Below are 16527 nucleotides of genomic sequence, written 5' to 3'. Positions count from 1 at the left end.
CAGTGGTACATACATTTTCCAGTTTGTGATCAGGAGCTTCTCTTCTAGGCCATCAGGTTAAGGCTGTTCAAATTTGGGTAAACTGGGGTTCTCTTTTGCTAATACAGTGCATTCTGAAGGAGAGTTAAAAACTTCAAAAGCAGAGAGAACTATTGCTATATCCAGCCCAGAATGGTGCCATCAGAATGATGCTGCCCTTTCCTCCCTAACTTATACCCAAAACCTGAGGTATTAGAAGAACAGGTTTGCTGTCTAGCAAGCCCCTAAGGAATGCATGCATCTTTCTGGAAGCAAATGTACTTTAAAAGCCAGGTCTCAAGCTTTCATGGCTGTTATGCATAACTGGTAAGAATGGCTCCCCATTTAAGGGATGATAGATAACACTAATGTGGTGTATCCTTTGTGCCTACTGTCAGTGCAATCTGGCTCAAAGTACCCTTAAAAAACTGAAAGGCATAGATTTATTTAACATTTTGTTACCGGGAAAGTCCGACTTGGCATGAGCCAATTTTCAGTGGAGGCCCAGAGAGAAATGCCCTAAATGCATGTCTTTGTAATGTGGGAGGAAGCCGGAGCACCCGGAAAAAACCCACATGAACGCAGGAAGGACATGCAGATTCCACACAGAAGGCACTACAGACAGGAATTGAACCAGAGAACCTCTTGTGAGGAGACAACGTTAACTGCTGCACCACTGTGCCGGAGATCAAACCAACCATTTTCTTGGCACTGACATGCATGGTCTCTGTACTGAGGATACACTGCTCCTATACCTTGTGTACTGAGGACACATTGCTCCTATACCTTGAAGTGTCTGGTATGCAATCCAGAGGCTAACTCTGTGGCAACTGTTGTCAGAATCTGGATGCCTTGTGGGGGAAGTCAGCAGCATCCCAATGTTTTTGCCCCTGGTCTGCCACCAAGTAAACTCCTCCTGTATGGCTTAGATGTGAAAGAACCACATATACAAAGTTTACATACACAGACAGGTTCTTTAGGAGCAAATGCATCTTCCTTAGAGAAAATCTGGCAAGGGGGTGCCATTAGGATTGCTGGGGACATAGCCCAGCACAGAGTATCCCTGTTACTGCAAGGGTTTTCCACTGGCCAAAAGTCATGAATAAGGTAGTCATGGATAAGGTAGTCATGGATGACAATTTCTACCAAACTGTGTCCAGCAGTGCCCCCAGGAGTAACAAATTTTTGGAAGGGTGAAATTTTGATTTTGGGTACTGAAGGCAATCCCTGGTTTGTCAAGCAGGAAATAGGTTCATTCTTTCAGTGGTTGCTCCTAATAGGTGACCTGGATGAGGAAGTCATCCAGTCATGGATAGATGTGGAGGCCCCCCAAGTCAAATGAGATAAAAAAAAAGGTGTAACTTATGAGCACCCCTGGGGCGGTGGAGAACCAAAATGGCAAGAAAATGAACTTGCAGTACTGAGAACCCACCTGAAACGCAGTGAAATGAAAGTTATGTGCTTACCATAATGACATAGCTGCACCGGCGGTTTTACATCCTTTACCTGCAGGACTAAGACAAGCATGTACTTCATCAGCCTGACTCAAAATGTTCACAGGCCAGCCTAGCCCCTCCTCATTAAACACAAAGCACAGTGTCTGGGGACCCAACTGCAGGTCTCTGAAGTCTGCAAAGAAAGAGCAATAGAAAAGAAGAATGGGCAAAGGAGACAACAGAAAAATAGCAGCCTTCTTCAAACCAAAATGGTGGGAGTGGGGGGGGGGGGGGGGAGAGAATGATGAATAATACAAAACTAACAAATGCAGATCCTTTGTTACAATCACTTTTGTATCTGATATTGGTAGTTTCATATCTTTCACCTAACCTGTAAGATAGAGTCCAAAGGTAACTGCTAATGGGTGGAACTCCAGAGGAGAAAGCCCTGAAAAGCGTACACTCCTGGACAAAACAAACTTGTAAAATACAACCTATTAGTGGAATAACCTAAGATGCAGAAGATGCCCACTTAGAGATTATGGCTAAGATCCATGAAGTCACAAGCAAATATAGACATAAGGCAATAAAAGGCATATGAACTCAGGCTAAGGTTCTGACCTAAAATCTAGAAAGTGACTTCCAAGCATCAGAAACAGTTCTAAAGCTGTGGGGAGACTAAAGCTTCTTAACGCTTATTACTAGTCACTTTGAAGTAAAAGTAGACTAAGGTTACAGCCTCTCAAACAACATGAAAATTGTGCAGAATTATTAGACAGCAACAGGTAAGGGTTTTGCAAAGGACAGGCACCACTAGGAATTAAATACAATGGCTGTAGTGCCTGGAAGTGACATGTATATGCTTTCACAACCAACTGTCAGAGGGTAGAAACCAGACCATGAGTGAAAGGAAACTTTTCCAAATGGAAAAAGGTTCTGAGAGCTCAGAAGAAATATCATCTGGATCAACCAGGGGATATGCAAGGATGCATTTGGTACAAAGATGTCCATGACAGCCAGGTACCGTTACCAAAAAGGCCTGAACATTAATTGTTGGCAAGACCATACAGGGAGACATAGAAGGTGCATGTTGGATGAAGATATGCGCCACAACCAGACACAATCTCATACAAGTCAAAAGAGGGAAGCTAGATCACAGGGGAAAGGACTGACTTTCTGAAAACCCACTGATGAGAGACATTCTAAGGGAAGCAACATCCTAGAAAAATAGATGACGTCGCTGAGAAAGTGCATATGGTACCAGAAACACTACTCTCGGTAAAAACAGAAGGGTTGCAAGAACAAAAAACATTCAAAGGTTGACATGGGCCCTCAGTCCAAGTAAAAACACCCAAAAAACAAATAGACTGGAAAGGGAATCTCCACATGCAGGCCTGCTGGTGATGCCTAAAGCAGGCACAAATGCATGCACGTTAACAAATATACCTACCAGTAGACTAGGCAGTGAAAGGGTTTAAGAGTTCTCCCGGAAAAGCCCACAGTAAAGACTGACTTCAGTAAAAAGGTCATAATGCAAAAGGCCTTGGAAGAAATGTCATTAAAAAATGAGATGAAAGGAGATCAGACCACTGACATGGCTGGGGTAAGTTTACTGACATGGCTGAGATGAATTCTTTCTATTGAAATAAGAGAATAGCCTGCAATATATGCCCGAGTAGCTGAAGGAATAGAACATAGGGGAAGGCTGAATGACACTGGTAAGAAGGTATGATACAGGAATTAGTGATGACACAAGGTTATTTATAGCAAAAGGAAGCAACTCCACACAACATACATGCACAGAAACTAGATCAAGATTCCAAAGGTTTAAAAAAAATTTAAAAATCTGTAGAAGGAAATAAATGTCTGGAATGAATACCTGACTGGGTCAATCTATTAGACAGTTGTGACAAGATGTTCACCAAGATGTGACATTGTGTGACCTTCTTTGGAGCATCAGTTGCAGTTACCTTGGCTGATACAAGAATGCAACTAAGTGAACTGCAGTTTTTTTTTTCTGAGAAAGGCCGTATGTGTGAATGGCAAATTGGGCACCTTCTTGTTGGTTGACTAAGGTAAGTGGCTTTGTGGTAGGACTGTGAGTCTATGTTTGAGTGTTTTATGGTAAGGGGATTAAGAGTGTGTGAGGGTTAAGGTCAGGTAAGGGGACAGATTTATTCTTGTGTGGGTGAATGTGTTTGTGTGCACATGAGGTGACTGCCTGTACTGCTTTGTATAGTGGTAGTGTTAGGGAAATGGTTGTTTTAAGGTAGGACACTCAGGGTTAAGGATATAGCAATCATTACCAAGGTGAAGGGGGGGGAGGTTTGCTCCCACTCACCTTAGTAATGCATGCTAACCCTAACTCTAGCCCTGCCTCTAACACTGTGTGCCTTATGTTAAAAAAAAAAAAAATTTCCATAACACTACCACTGAATTGTTGGTAGGATTATGGGTAGTACATCAGAAAAGAACATTTGTTTCCTTTTTCGATGTTTGATGCACTGAGCTGTCAGTAATGTGTTTTGTGTCATTTAACAGGTCAACCATTCATTACATAATCAGTGCATCATATTGTAAGACGGCAGCTCTGTTTTACAGTTGATTTCAGCTGTCATTGCCAAGAGAAAGTACAGTTTTGTACCTACCATAAATGTAGATGTTCGAGGATCCACATTGCTGCAGTCCTAACTATTGGGTAGTCCGCTGTCCAGTCGGCCCGAATACCAAAGTATATGGCTGACGTCGGTCAGGGCGCATTAGACTGACGTCAGTACGTCAGGGTACTAATGCGCATGACCGACGTCATATCCTCAGTCTTTTCTTGCCCCAGATGTCAGAAGACCCTGAAAAGATAAGGCCCAAAATCCAAAAACACCAAACATACCTGCACCAAAAATATGTACAATATATACAAACTCAGCTGAACATAACCTCACCTACACAACCACCCCTAAACACAGAGGGGAAGGAGGGAGGGTAAATTGGACTGCAGCAATGTGGATCCTCGAACATCTACATTTATGGTAGGTACAAAACTGTACTATGTTCTTCATTCCACATTGCTGCAGTCCTAACTATTGGGTAGAATCCCAAAGCAGAGGTAAGGGAGGCTGGCAAATCATAAAGAAGCAGGAGCTGATAACATGCCTTGCAAAATGGCTGTAGCAAAACCAGCCCTAGACTTAGAGTAGAGAGGAAGGTGGTAATGCTTAGAGAAAGTATGCACTGAACTCCAAGTAGCTGCCTCCAAAATATCCTTAGTTGCCACCCCCCTTAAAAAAGCTGTTGAAGTGGCAGTAGCCCTAGTGGAATGAAGCCTAATCCCAGCTGGAATCTCCTTGCCATGATGGGAATAACAAAATGCAATGCAAAACCCAATCCACCTAGAAATAGTTTGTTTTGACACAGGCTTGCCCTGAGAACTCAAAGCAAAAGAAACAAACAACTGCTGAGACTGCCTAAAATCCTTAGTCCTGCTCAAATAATAACGCAATTGCCTATGTACATCTAAAGTGTGCAAAATCTTTTCCCCTTTGTTTTGGGGATCTGCATAAAACGTAGGCAAATGAATAGTTTGGTTTAAAGCCACACTAGAAACCACTTTAGGCATAAAGGAAGGATTTGTACGTAATGATACCCTATCCTTATGAAAAATCAAAAAAGGCTCAACCGCCATAAGGGCCTGTAACTCAGAAACCCTTCTTGCAGAAGTAATGGCCAACAAAAAAGCAGTCTTCCATGACAAGTATTTCAGTTCAGCAGTAGCTGCAGGCTCAAAAGGTTGTAGAGTAAGTTTCTCCAACACAAAATTGAGATCCCAAGCAGGAGTAGGAGCTCTACGTGGGGGTCTTATATTCTTTGCCCCTCTAAGAAATTGCTTGAACAAAGGATGTGAAAACAATGGTGGGTCACAATCATAGTGAGCTGAAATTGCTGCAGCATGAATCTTAATGTAAGAGAAAGACAAACCTTTGTCCAATAACTCAGTAAGATATTGAAGAGCCACACTCAAATTAGGCTCCGAAATCTCCAAATTCTTTGCTGCAGCCCAAAATAAAAATCTCTTCCATTTTTCTGCGTACACTTTCCTTGTACTAGGTCTTCTGGCTTCCATAATCACATTTAAAACTTGTTGAGGAAGTTGAGACCTGCTGTCTTTTAAAACAGAATATGCCAGGCTGTTAGATGAAGAGAGTGAAGCTTGACATTGAGCAGACAACCGTCCTTCTGAGACAACAGATGTGGAATCAAGGGTAAAGGCCATGGGGGCTTCTTTACCAGACTCCTCAGTAATGGGTACCAGTGCTGCCGAGGCCAATCTGGAGCTATTAAAATCATCCTTGGCTTGTCTTGTCTGACCTTTAGAAGCACCTTTGGAAGAAGAGGCAGAGGTGGAAACGCATACACATGAAGATTTTTCCAACTGAAAGAAAGAGCATCCACTTTCCAAGCTGTGTGATGAAACCTCTTTGTGCAAAACTTTGGCAGCTGGTGGTTTAGTGGAGAAGCGAACAGATCTATGTCTGGAGTTCCCCAGGACACTGTCAACTTTTGAAATACATGAAGATCCAGTTTCCACTCGTGGGGATCCATGATTTGTCTGCTTAACACATCTGCTAAGGAGTTCTGTGCTCCGGCAGAAACCTTGCCTGAAGAGTTAGTTGCAAGCTTAGCGCAGTCTCCCATAAAATCATTGCTTGCCTGCACAATGGGTAAGAATGTGTTCCCCTTGTTTGTTGATGTACCACATGACAGTTGTGTTGTCTGTTAGAATCAACACCTGCCCTGGAAGAAGTAACTTCTTGAAAGCCATTAATGCAAACTGGACTGCTAACATCTCCTTCATGTTGATATGTAGATGCTGTAGTCTGGCAGGCCACTTGTCTTGTATCCACTTTCCATTTAGATGAGCTCCCAAGCAATGTCTGAGGCATCTGTCGTTAGAATTTGACTCGCCTCTGGCCGGGTCACAGAGAGTCCCTTGTTTAGGTGACATTCCTGAGCCCACCACAAAAATTCCTTTCAATGCAAGGTATTATTTGAATGACAGTGTCCAAATCCTGGCAGTGCTGTGTCCATACATTTTGAGATACCATTGTAGCTTCCTCATATGCAGTTTGGCATTGGGAAGCACCAGAATACAAGATGCCATGAACCCTAAGGCTTGAAGGACTGTCCTTGCAGTCAGCCCGGACTGAAGAGATAGTTGATGGAAGTAACTGGAAAGATTCTTTTGTTTGTCCGGGGTTAAAAAGGCCATCTGGGCTGCTGTATTCAGTCTCACACCCAGAAAGCACATGTCTTGAGAGGGTACTAGACTGGACTTTATTTCGTTCACAGAATACCCTAGGCATCTTAGCACTGCTATGACATATTCCAAATGATGTAGAAGGTTTTCCTTTTCTTGAGCCAGAATCAGGCAATCGTCCAAGTAAGGATAGATTTGAATTCCTTTTAGCCTGAAGTAAGCTATCACTGGAGCCAGAACCTTTGTGAATACTCTGGGTGCAGTAGATAAGCCAAAGGGCAATGCAGAGAACTGATAATGAGAATTTCCAGCTCGAAAACGCAGATACTTTCTGCAACTTAGTCCTATAGGCACATGAAGGTAAGCTTCCTTGAGATCTAAAGTTACCATCCAGTGATCCTTGCCCAGCAGAGGTAAAAGCTGTTGTAACGTCAACATTTTGAACTTGGGAATGTCCAGATAAGTGTTGAGGATAGATAAATCCAAAATTGGTCTCCACGTGTTCCCCTTCTTCGGTACTAGGAACAGGCGAGAATAAAATCCTAGGCCCTTTTCTGGCACAGGAACCGGCTGAATGGCCCCTATATGGAGCAACTGAGAAATTTGCTTGTGAGCCTCTTGTCTTTGTAGAGGAGGAATGTCTGGCATGCCTTTGAAAGGAGGCAAGGTATGGAAATAAAACCTGTAACCGTGATGAATGATATCCAGAACCCATTTGTCTTGGGTAATTAAATCCCAATTTTCTTTGAAAAGAGACAGTCTTCCTCCTAGAGGTGCCGCCAGACGAGAAGGTACTGGCAGCTGAAAAGGCAGGTCATTGGGTGTGCTTACGAAAGGACTGACCCCTGCCCTCACTAGAAGTCTGAGCAGGTGAACTCCCTGTCCTAGGCCTAAAAGCACCTTGAGCTCTGCCCCTACCACGTCTAGACCTACCCCTAGACTGGGAATCATAAGCAGGATAAGTCCATCCCTTAGCAGGCCAATTTCTACTAAACTTCGGAGGCTGCACCTGCAAAAAATCCTTAACAGTTTGCATAGACTTAGCCTTGTCCTCCATCTTCTTTAAAACTGCTTCCACAGGCGAACCAAACAACACATCAGACTGTAAAGGAGCATCCAAAATCCTTGTCTTAACATGCTCAGCTAAGTTCTGATCTCTCAACCAGGCGTGCCTACGAAGAACAGAACCAGTGGCAGCCACCCTGGAGGAGGCCTGCACAGCATCAAAACCACATTGCAAGGAATGTTTACCCACCTGTTCAGACACATGAACTAAATCCTGCAACTCTTTACAGTCAATACCTTCCGCCAGAGCATCCACCTTAGATTTCAACTGTGAAAGAAGATAAATCTGATATTTTAACATGTGAAACTGACAATTCAACGCCCTCATGGCTAAAGTGGAAGAAGTATACACTTTCTTCCCCCATCTATCCAAAGCCCTTGCCTCTTTATCAGGAGGGACAGGATTTTTAACAACTGAGGCCTTTACACCTTTAGGCCCCTGAGAGACAGTTTCCGGGTCTGCCCTAGGACTCTTAAAAAGATAGTTATGAGCTTCAGGCACCCTATAATACCTATCCGGTTTAACTGGGGCAGGAGGCAAAGAATCAGGATTCAAGGAAGCCTCTGCAAAAACATCTTCCACCACATTCAAAACAGGAGGTATCGCTAAAGGCCCGTGCTGGCGTACAAACAAGAACTCCCTAAGCCTTTTCCTGGAATCAGAGAAATCTTGGCCTTCCCATTTAAAATGCTCCCTCATGGAATGCAAAGTCTCTGAAAATGAAAAATCCTCAGGAGGAGAAGCTGAAGGAGTAGAATCATCCACATCAGAATCAGAATAAGTAGGGAACTCCTGCAAGTCTTCAGCCGAAGACTCAGAAGCCTCCGAGCATTGCTCAAAACTCTCAAACTCAGGTTCCACCCTAGGCCTCTTATCAGGAGGGGGCATAGAACCCCTTATCATAGTAATCAAATCTTCTGCCATTTTAAGCATATGTTTCTTAGGCAAAGACCCTGAAGCACTAGGAGAAACCCCCACTGAAGCAAAACTTGGCCTGCCCCTTAAGGAAGCCTTGGAAACAGAAGGGGAGGCCCTAACCACCTTAGGAAGTGAGGGAAGAACAGCCACCTGAGAAGCCCCCTCAGCCTGGCCTACTTCCTGAGAAGAAACATCCTGTAACAGTAAAGTCTCTCCCTGAGACTCCAAAGAAACACCTGGCAAAACCTCCGGCTCCACTGAGCCCTCTAAAGAACCGACGTCAGGGACTGTCGGTTCTTCCCCTCTAGGCTTTGCTGTTTTGTCCTTGCGTTTTTTAGCCGAAGCGCCGGAGCATCCGACGGCATTTTATAGTTACAACGCTTCCCAAACACTAACCTGGCACAGTCTAACCTTCTCTTAATAGTGCGTTTGTTAAATCTAGCACAAGAGCGGCATCCAACAACGTCGTGCTCAGGCCCTAAACAAGGTATACACAAAGTATGGTAATCCCTATGAGGTATCTGTTTCCCACAAGAAATACAGTTATTTACTTTTTCTGACATCCGGTTAAATACTGAGGCAAGAAAAAACCAAAATAATCCCCAACGGGGTACTTAGCCAACTTTGATTCGGTCTGAAACTCTGACTTCAGAATTTTTCAGAACGCCAACCTGCACTCGCAAAATTGCTTCTGCATCGGACCATGCGGCAAAAAAGACTGAGGATATGACGTCGGTCATGCGCATTAGTACCCTGACGTACTGACGTCAGTCTAATGCGCCCTGACCGACGTCAGCCATATACTTTGGTATTCGGGCCGACTGGACAGCGGACTACCCAATAGTTAGGACTGCAGCAATGTGGAATGAAGAACATCAGGGAGACTCATCTAGCAAAACTGGTTTAGTAAAATGTTGCTGAGAGCCTGTATAGACAAGGTAGTGGCCATATACAGCATCAAAGCCTCTTCAAATAAACAGCCATATATGACCAAGGTGCAAATGGTGCAAAAAGAAGCAAACCAGAAACCACAGAAGATATAAATATGGCTAAGCTTCCTGAAAAGGGGGGGGGGGGGCACAACCTCAGCTAAGAATTTATGTACAACTATGTGCAATTAAAATATGCAGTTCTCTTACCTGTTCCAGTGACAGGCATGGAGGGATACGGACCAGTTCCTGTCTGACCGGGTTGATTCATATATACAGCATGCATAGGGGAACCTTCCACAGAACCAGCAGGACTGAAGGTGGTAGGGTACGTGCCTGGACCAGAAGGCTGATACATCACTCCAGTAGTTGTTGGCATAGACTGCAGCTACAAACATAAGAATGAAACAGCATGTGAATAATTTCTATGAAAAAGCTAGAATCCTGTAGGAAATACAGCCGTGTAAAATCTTACCATAACAGTAGATGTCCTTCTCTTAACTGTTGCAGTACATCTCCTGCCAAGGACAGCACAATATCCAGCCAGTATAGCAAAGCTTTTAGAATTTATAGACATCATATGTCACACGTATGCTCCCCGTGCAAGGTGTAGGGCATAAAGGTGATGTACCGACATACATACTTCAGAACTGAAAAGCCCCAGGAGGAACAGGGTGCCCTTAGGAATCAGAAAGAAAGTACAGTTGTGCATACTTATCATAAAGGTAGGTGTTAACAGTGTATTCACTGTTGCAGTCCTGACTTGTGGGATTTCCTGCCGTGAAAGTCCTCGGCCAGCTCTACTATTTATTTATTTATTTATTTTACATTTGTTGACCGGGCTAGTCCAGCTGGATATATGTCCATTTTCAGTGGAGGCCCGGGGAGAAAAGCTCCATTGGTTAAAACAAGATTAGAGAATACAAACACATAACAAATAAAAGCATTAAGCATACAAGATATGAAGATTTTAGTAAAAGTAATACACATGTAGGAGTAAAAAATCCATAAGATCATAAATTCTCTTGAAGAGTTTTTTTTTTTTTTTTTTTTAATAATTATTATATATCAGATTAGTTATATCTACAAAGATATGATGTCAAATGAAGTCAGTCAGGATACTGTAGTAGAGAAGGAGGTATTGAGGCAGGGGAAAGGAAGAAGGAAGGTTAGTCAGGGATGGTACTACCAGAAAATACTCTACCTCCCAGGCTGAAAAATGTCCTGACTGATGTCAGTATGCTCGGGTATAAAGGGATCCAGCTTCTATCATGATTTCAGTATTTTCTTGTCCTCTACCAGGAGGAGCCCTAAATGGACAGAAGGGAACCAAGGAAGAGGACCCTTACAGCAGGGGAGCCAAGGGGGGGTGTCCCTTGCCTGGATCAGTTGATTATTAGTAGGCTACATAATAGGTTAAGGGGGCAGGAGGGAGGGAAAGAATACTACAACAGAACACACTTGAACATCTACATTTATGGTAAGTGTACACAACTGTACTATGTTCATCATGTTTCACTGTTGCAGTCCTGACTTGTGGGAAGATTCCCAAAGCTAAATTGAGGGTTGAAGAAGATTAAGGGCGAGGAAAGGATGCCCTGCAGGATGGCAGTGGCAAAACCTGCTCTAGACTTGGAAAAGTCTGCCAAGTGGTAGTGTTTTGTGAGGGTATGCATGGATGACCAGGTGGCTGCTTCCAAGATGTCCTTAGTACGGACTCCATTTACAAAGGCACTAGAGGTAGCTGTGGCCTAATCATTTCAGGGTTTGTTTTTTTTTTTGCCATGATGACTGTAACAGAAACAGATGCAGTGGGAGATGCATTTAAACATGGTCTGTTTAGAAGCTGGCTTCCCCTCAAAACCAGGGGCAAAAGTAATAAAATGCTGGTCAGATTTTCTCAAGGCTTTTGTCCAGTCCAGATAAAAGTGGAGCTGCATGTGCACATGCAAAGAATGAAGTATTTTTTCCCCTTTGTTATGAGGGTTGGGGAAGAATGTAGGCAGATGGATGGCTTGGTTTAGAGAAGTATCAGTGACCACCTTGAGCATGAAAGACCTCCTGGCTGACATGAAAGCCAGCAGTAGGGTTGTTTTCCGAGTAAGAAACTTCAGAGGAGCAGATGCTGCAGTTTCGAAAGGAGGTAAAGTCAGCTTTTCTAGAAAACTGAGGTCCCATGGGGGAGTAGGTTTCCTCCTGGAAGGTCTAATATAAATGACTCCCCTACAAAACTGTCTTAATAGGGAATGGGAAAAGACTGGCGGAAGAGTAGGAATGTGGGCTGAAATGGCAGACGCATGAATTTTAATGGAGGTGGAGGAAAGGCCTTTATCTACCAGACTAGCCATGTATTCTAGGATGGTAGTAACGTGCTGAATTGGAATCGAGGGGCTGCTTCTGGCACCAAACAGAGAATCTTTTCTATTTGGCCAAGTATGATTTTCTAGTGCTAGACCTTCTAGATTCTTTAAGGATGTCTTGTACTTGCTTGCTTAGGGAAATGTTGCAGCTGCAGAATTATCTAAGCTGAAAAGCTAAGTGTCTGAAGGTTGGGGTGCACAATTCGTCCCTTGTTTTGAGTGAGGTCTACTCTCTGAGGTAACAGCCATGGGTACTGACTGGTGAGCTCGAGGAGGAGAACTTACAATGTTATCTGGGCCACACTGGTGCTATCACTATTGCCCTTGGGCCCTCATCCCTTATCTTTAGAAGCACTCGAGGCAGAAGGGGTAAGGGGAGATGCATAAACCAAGAGGTGAGTCCAAGGGAAGGAGAAAGCATCCATTTTCCAAGAATATTTCTGTTTGATCCTGGCAGAGAATTTTTTCAATTGTTGGCAAAGAGGTCTACCTTTGAAACTCTCCATCTCTGAGTCATGCTGAGAAAAAATTCCGGATGCAGATGCCATCTGTGGGGATCCAAAAACAAGAGAGGCCAGCATCTATAGAGTGACAAACACAATTTATTCCTAGTGGCAGCAAGTAAAATAATCACATCAAACTGATTTCAGCAGTTTTGCCTTCATCAGTGAATGATTCATGAACACAAATGCCACATATTTACACACCAGCAAACAATCCTAATTAAGCATTTAAAGTCATAGCTACCCCAAAGCCATATAGTTACACACACACTAAAAATGACCAAAGGACACAATCCACAATATTTCGGTTTTATAAATGGTCATTTAGACCTGGGGAAAAAAGAGCCCCCAATCTAATAATCCAGCTCTTTTCTTTGTCATTTACAATACCATGACTTCTAGATTTACTGGATTGTTCCCCCCATACTCTATCAATAATACTAAAATGAAAGATAGCAGTATTATGGTTACAAACATGTCTGTACAGGGCATTAGTCATACGTTTGTTCCTGATATCACCCAGGTGCTCAGATATTATAGTTCTGAGTGGCCTTGAAGTTTGCCCAACATAAAAAGTGGAACAGGTGGCCAAATAGACCACCCAAGCAATTTCGCAATTAGCAAAATGATGTATTGTATAAACTGAGCTAGTGTTTCTGCTAGAAAAGTCTTTGGTTTTCAACACATACTTACAAAAGGAACAATGTCCACAGGGAAATGAGCTCACCAATCTCTCTCCTGTGATGGTTAACAGATTACCCAAATTATGTGCCTTTGTCATAGATTTATAATAATTAAAATATGACCCAAGGGTGCATCCCCGACGATATGAAAACTTACATTCACTGGTAAGTAGATTGGATAAGGTCTCATTTGCCATAAAAATATTCCAATTCTTATTGACTACTTGGCTAATGACCTGAGTATTCCTACCATAGGTGGTTACACATCTGACAACATTCCCTGTATTACTAGTTTTCTCACGATACTGGAGTAATTCAGATCTATTTTGCCCCATAGCCCAATTGCTAGCTGATAAAATGTGTCCTGGTTTATATCCCCTACTGTAGAATCTGTTTATCAAATCCACCTTATGATATTCATATTCAACACTGGAGGAGCAAATCCTTTTAATTCTAAGAAATTATGACTTTGGAATGTTTCCTATAATATGATTGGGATGAAGACTGGTAGCTTCCAATAGACTATTGTATTCTGGATATTTGCGAAAGACCTGGGTTGACAAAGTATCGTCCTGATTTCTGCAGATTTTAACATCAAGAAATTGAATTTCTTGATGATCCATATTGAGCGTAAATTCAATGCCCCATTTATTATCAATGAGGTACTGAACAAACTCAAGAAGATATGTGGTGTCAGCCCACCAGACCAGCCAGCAATCATCCAGGTATCTTCGCCAAATATCCATTTCTCCTAAGTAAATATTGTGCAAGTCATCATATATATGAAACTCCTCCAAATAACCCATAGAAAGGTCTGCATAAATGGGGGCAAAGGATGCCCCCATCGCAGTACCTTTAACCTGCCAGTAGCACTCATTCTGGAAATAAAAGATGTTTTTCATTAAAACATGTTCTGTCATGCATATTAACAAAGTATTGAAGCCCGGAGGATATAACTCAGCTTTATTAAACCAATACTCCAAAGCCTGGAGCCCAGCCCAATGTGGCATATGTTTGTATACAAGGCCGTGACATCCCATGTGCACATAATCCAGTCTGGTTCAAGCTGCGTGTCATTCAGAATTCCCAAGAATTCAGTAGTGTCCTTTAGTCTCGATCTGACCATAGTTAGGCATCATCATCTTCTTTCGGCTGTTCCCGTTAGGGGTCGCCACAGCTGATCACCTGTTTCCATTTCTTCCTGTCCTCTGCATCTTGCTCTGTCACACCAACCACCTGCTTGTCCTCTCTCACCACATCCATAAACCTCATCTTAGGCCTTCCTCTTTTCCTGTTACCTGGTAGCTTCATCCTTAGCATCTTTTTCCCAATATACTCAGCATCCCTCCTCAGCACATGTCCAAACCAACGTAATCTAGCTTTGTCTCCAAACCTTCCAACCTGGACTGACCCTCTAATATACTTATTCCTAATCCTGTCCACTCTTGTCACACCCAGTGCAAATCTTAACATCTTTAACTCTGCCACATCCAGTTCAAACTCCTTTCTGTCAATGCCACCGTCTCCAACCCATATAACATAGCTGGTCTCACTACCCTCTTGTAGACCTTTCCCTTTCACTCTTACAGGTACTCGTCTGTCACAAATCACTCCTGACACTCTTCTCCACCCACTCCATCCTTTCTGTACTCTCTTCTTCACCTCTCTTCCACACTCACCGTTACTCTGAACTATTGACCCCAAGTATTTAAACTCATCCACCTTTGCCAGCTCTACTCCTTGCATCCTCACCATTCCTCTATCCTCCCTCTCATTCACACTCATATATTCTGTCTTAGTCCTGCTGACCTTCATTCCTCTTCTCTCTAGAGCAAATTTCCATCTCTCCAGGGTCTCCTCCACCTGTTCCCTACTCTCACTACAGATCACAATGTCATCTGCAAACATCATAGTCCTCGGGGACTCCTGTTTGATCTCATCTGTCAACCTGTCCATCACCATTACAAATAAGAAAGGGCTCAGAGCAGATCCTTGATGTAACCCTACCTCCACCTTAAACGCATCAGTCAGTCCCACAGCAGACGTCACCGCTGTCACACTACCCTCGTACATATCCTGTACCACTCTTACATACTTCTCTGACACTCCTGACTTCCTCATACAATACCACAACTCCTCTCTAGGCACCCTGTCATATGCTTTCTCTAAGTCTACAAAAACACAATGCAACTCCTTCTGACATTCTCTGTACTTCTCCATCAACACTCTCAGAGCAAACATAGCATCTGTAGTGCTCTTTCCTGGCATGAAACCATACTGCTGATCACTAATCATCACGTCCCTTCTTAACCTAGCTTCCACTACTTTTCCCATAACTTCATGCTGTGACTGATCAATTTAATCCCTCTGTAGTTACTACAGCTCTGCACATCACCCTTATTCTTAAAAATCGGTACCAAAACACTTTTTCTCCATTCCTCAGGCATCCTCTCACTTTCCAAGATTTCATTAAACAATCTGGTTAAAAACTCCACTGCCATTTCACCTAAACACCTCCATGCTTCCACAGGTATGTCATCTGGGCCAACAGCCTTTACATTCTTCATCCTCTTCATAGCTATCCTTACTTCCTCCTAGCTAATCCATTGTACTTCATGATTCACTATCCCTACATCATCCAAACTTCTCTCCCTCTCATTCTCTTCATTCATCAACCCCTCAAAGTACTCCTTCCATCTCCTCAACACACACTCCTCGCTTGTCAGTATGTTTCCCTCATTATCAATTTTCACCCTTACCTGCTGCACATCTTTCCTAGCTCGGTCCCTCTGTCTAGCCAATCGGTACAGGTCCTTTTCTCCCGCCTTAGTGTCCAACCTTTCATACAACTCTTCATATGCCTTATCCTTAGCCTTCACCACCTCTCTCTGCCATGCACCTCATCTCCTTATACTGTCTACTTTCTTCATCTCTCTGACAATCCCACTATTTCTTTGCCAACCTCTTTCTCTGTATACTCTCCTGTACTTCCTCATTCCACCACCATGTCTCCTTGTCGTCTTTCCTCTGTCCAGATGTCATACCAAGCACCTTTCTAGCAGTCTCTCTTACTAGCTTTGCTGTAGTTACCCAGCAATTTGGTAACTCTTCACTGCCTCACAGTGACGGTCTTAACTCATCCCTGAACTTCACCTCACAATTACCCTTTTTCAATTTCCACCATTTGATCCTTGGTGCTGCCCTCAAACTCCTCCTCCTCTTCTTGATCACCAACATCATCCTACAAACCACTATCCTATGCTGCCTAACTACACTTTCCCGGGTCACCACTTTACAGTCTCCATTCTCCTTCAAACTGGCCCTCCTACATAAGATATAATCCACTTGTGTGCATCTTCCTTC

At 43.2% G+C, this 16527-nt stretch overlaps 1 protein-coding gene across 1 annotated transcript in view; it reads right to left on the bottom strand.

The window, feature by feature from the left end:
• Window positions 1-16527, bottom strand: part of HGS (hepatocyte growth factor-regulated tyrosine kinase substrate) — a 2162662-nt gene that overhangs the window by 185668 nt on the left and 1960467 nt on the right. The window contains exon 17 of the mRNA XM_044069724.1: window positions 9829-10006. Coding sequence (XP_043925659.1) covers window positions 9829-10006 — 178 coding nt within the window. The remainder of the gene's footprint in view (window positions 1-9828; window positions 10007-16527) is intronic.

Source organism: Protopterus annectens, chromosome 4.part0 (genome assembly GCF_019279795.1).
Source record: "Protopterus annectens isolate FY-2018-M chromosome 4.part0, PAN1.0, whole genome shotgun sequence".
NCBI classification, from domain to species: domain Eukaryota; kingdom Metazoa; phylum Chordata; order Ceratodontiformes; family Protopteridae; genus Protopterus; species Protopterus annectens.
This window is presented reverse-complemented; position numbering and strand designations above follow the sequence as displayed.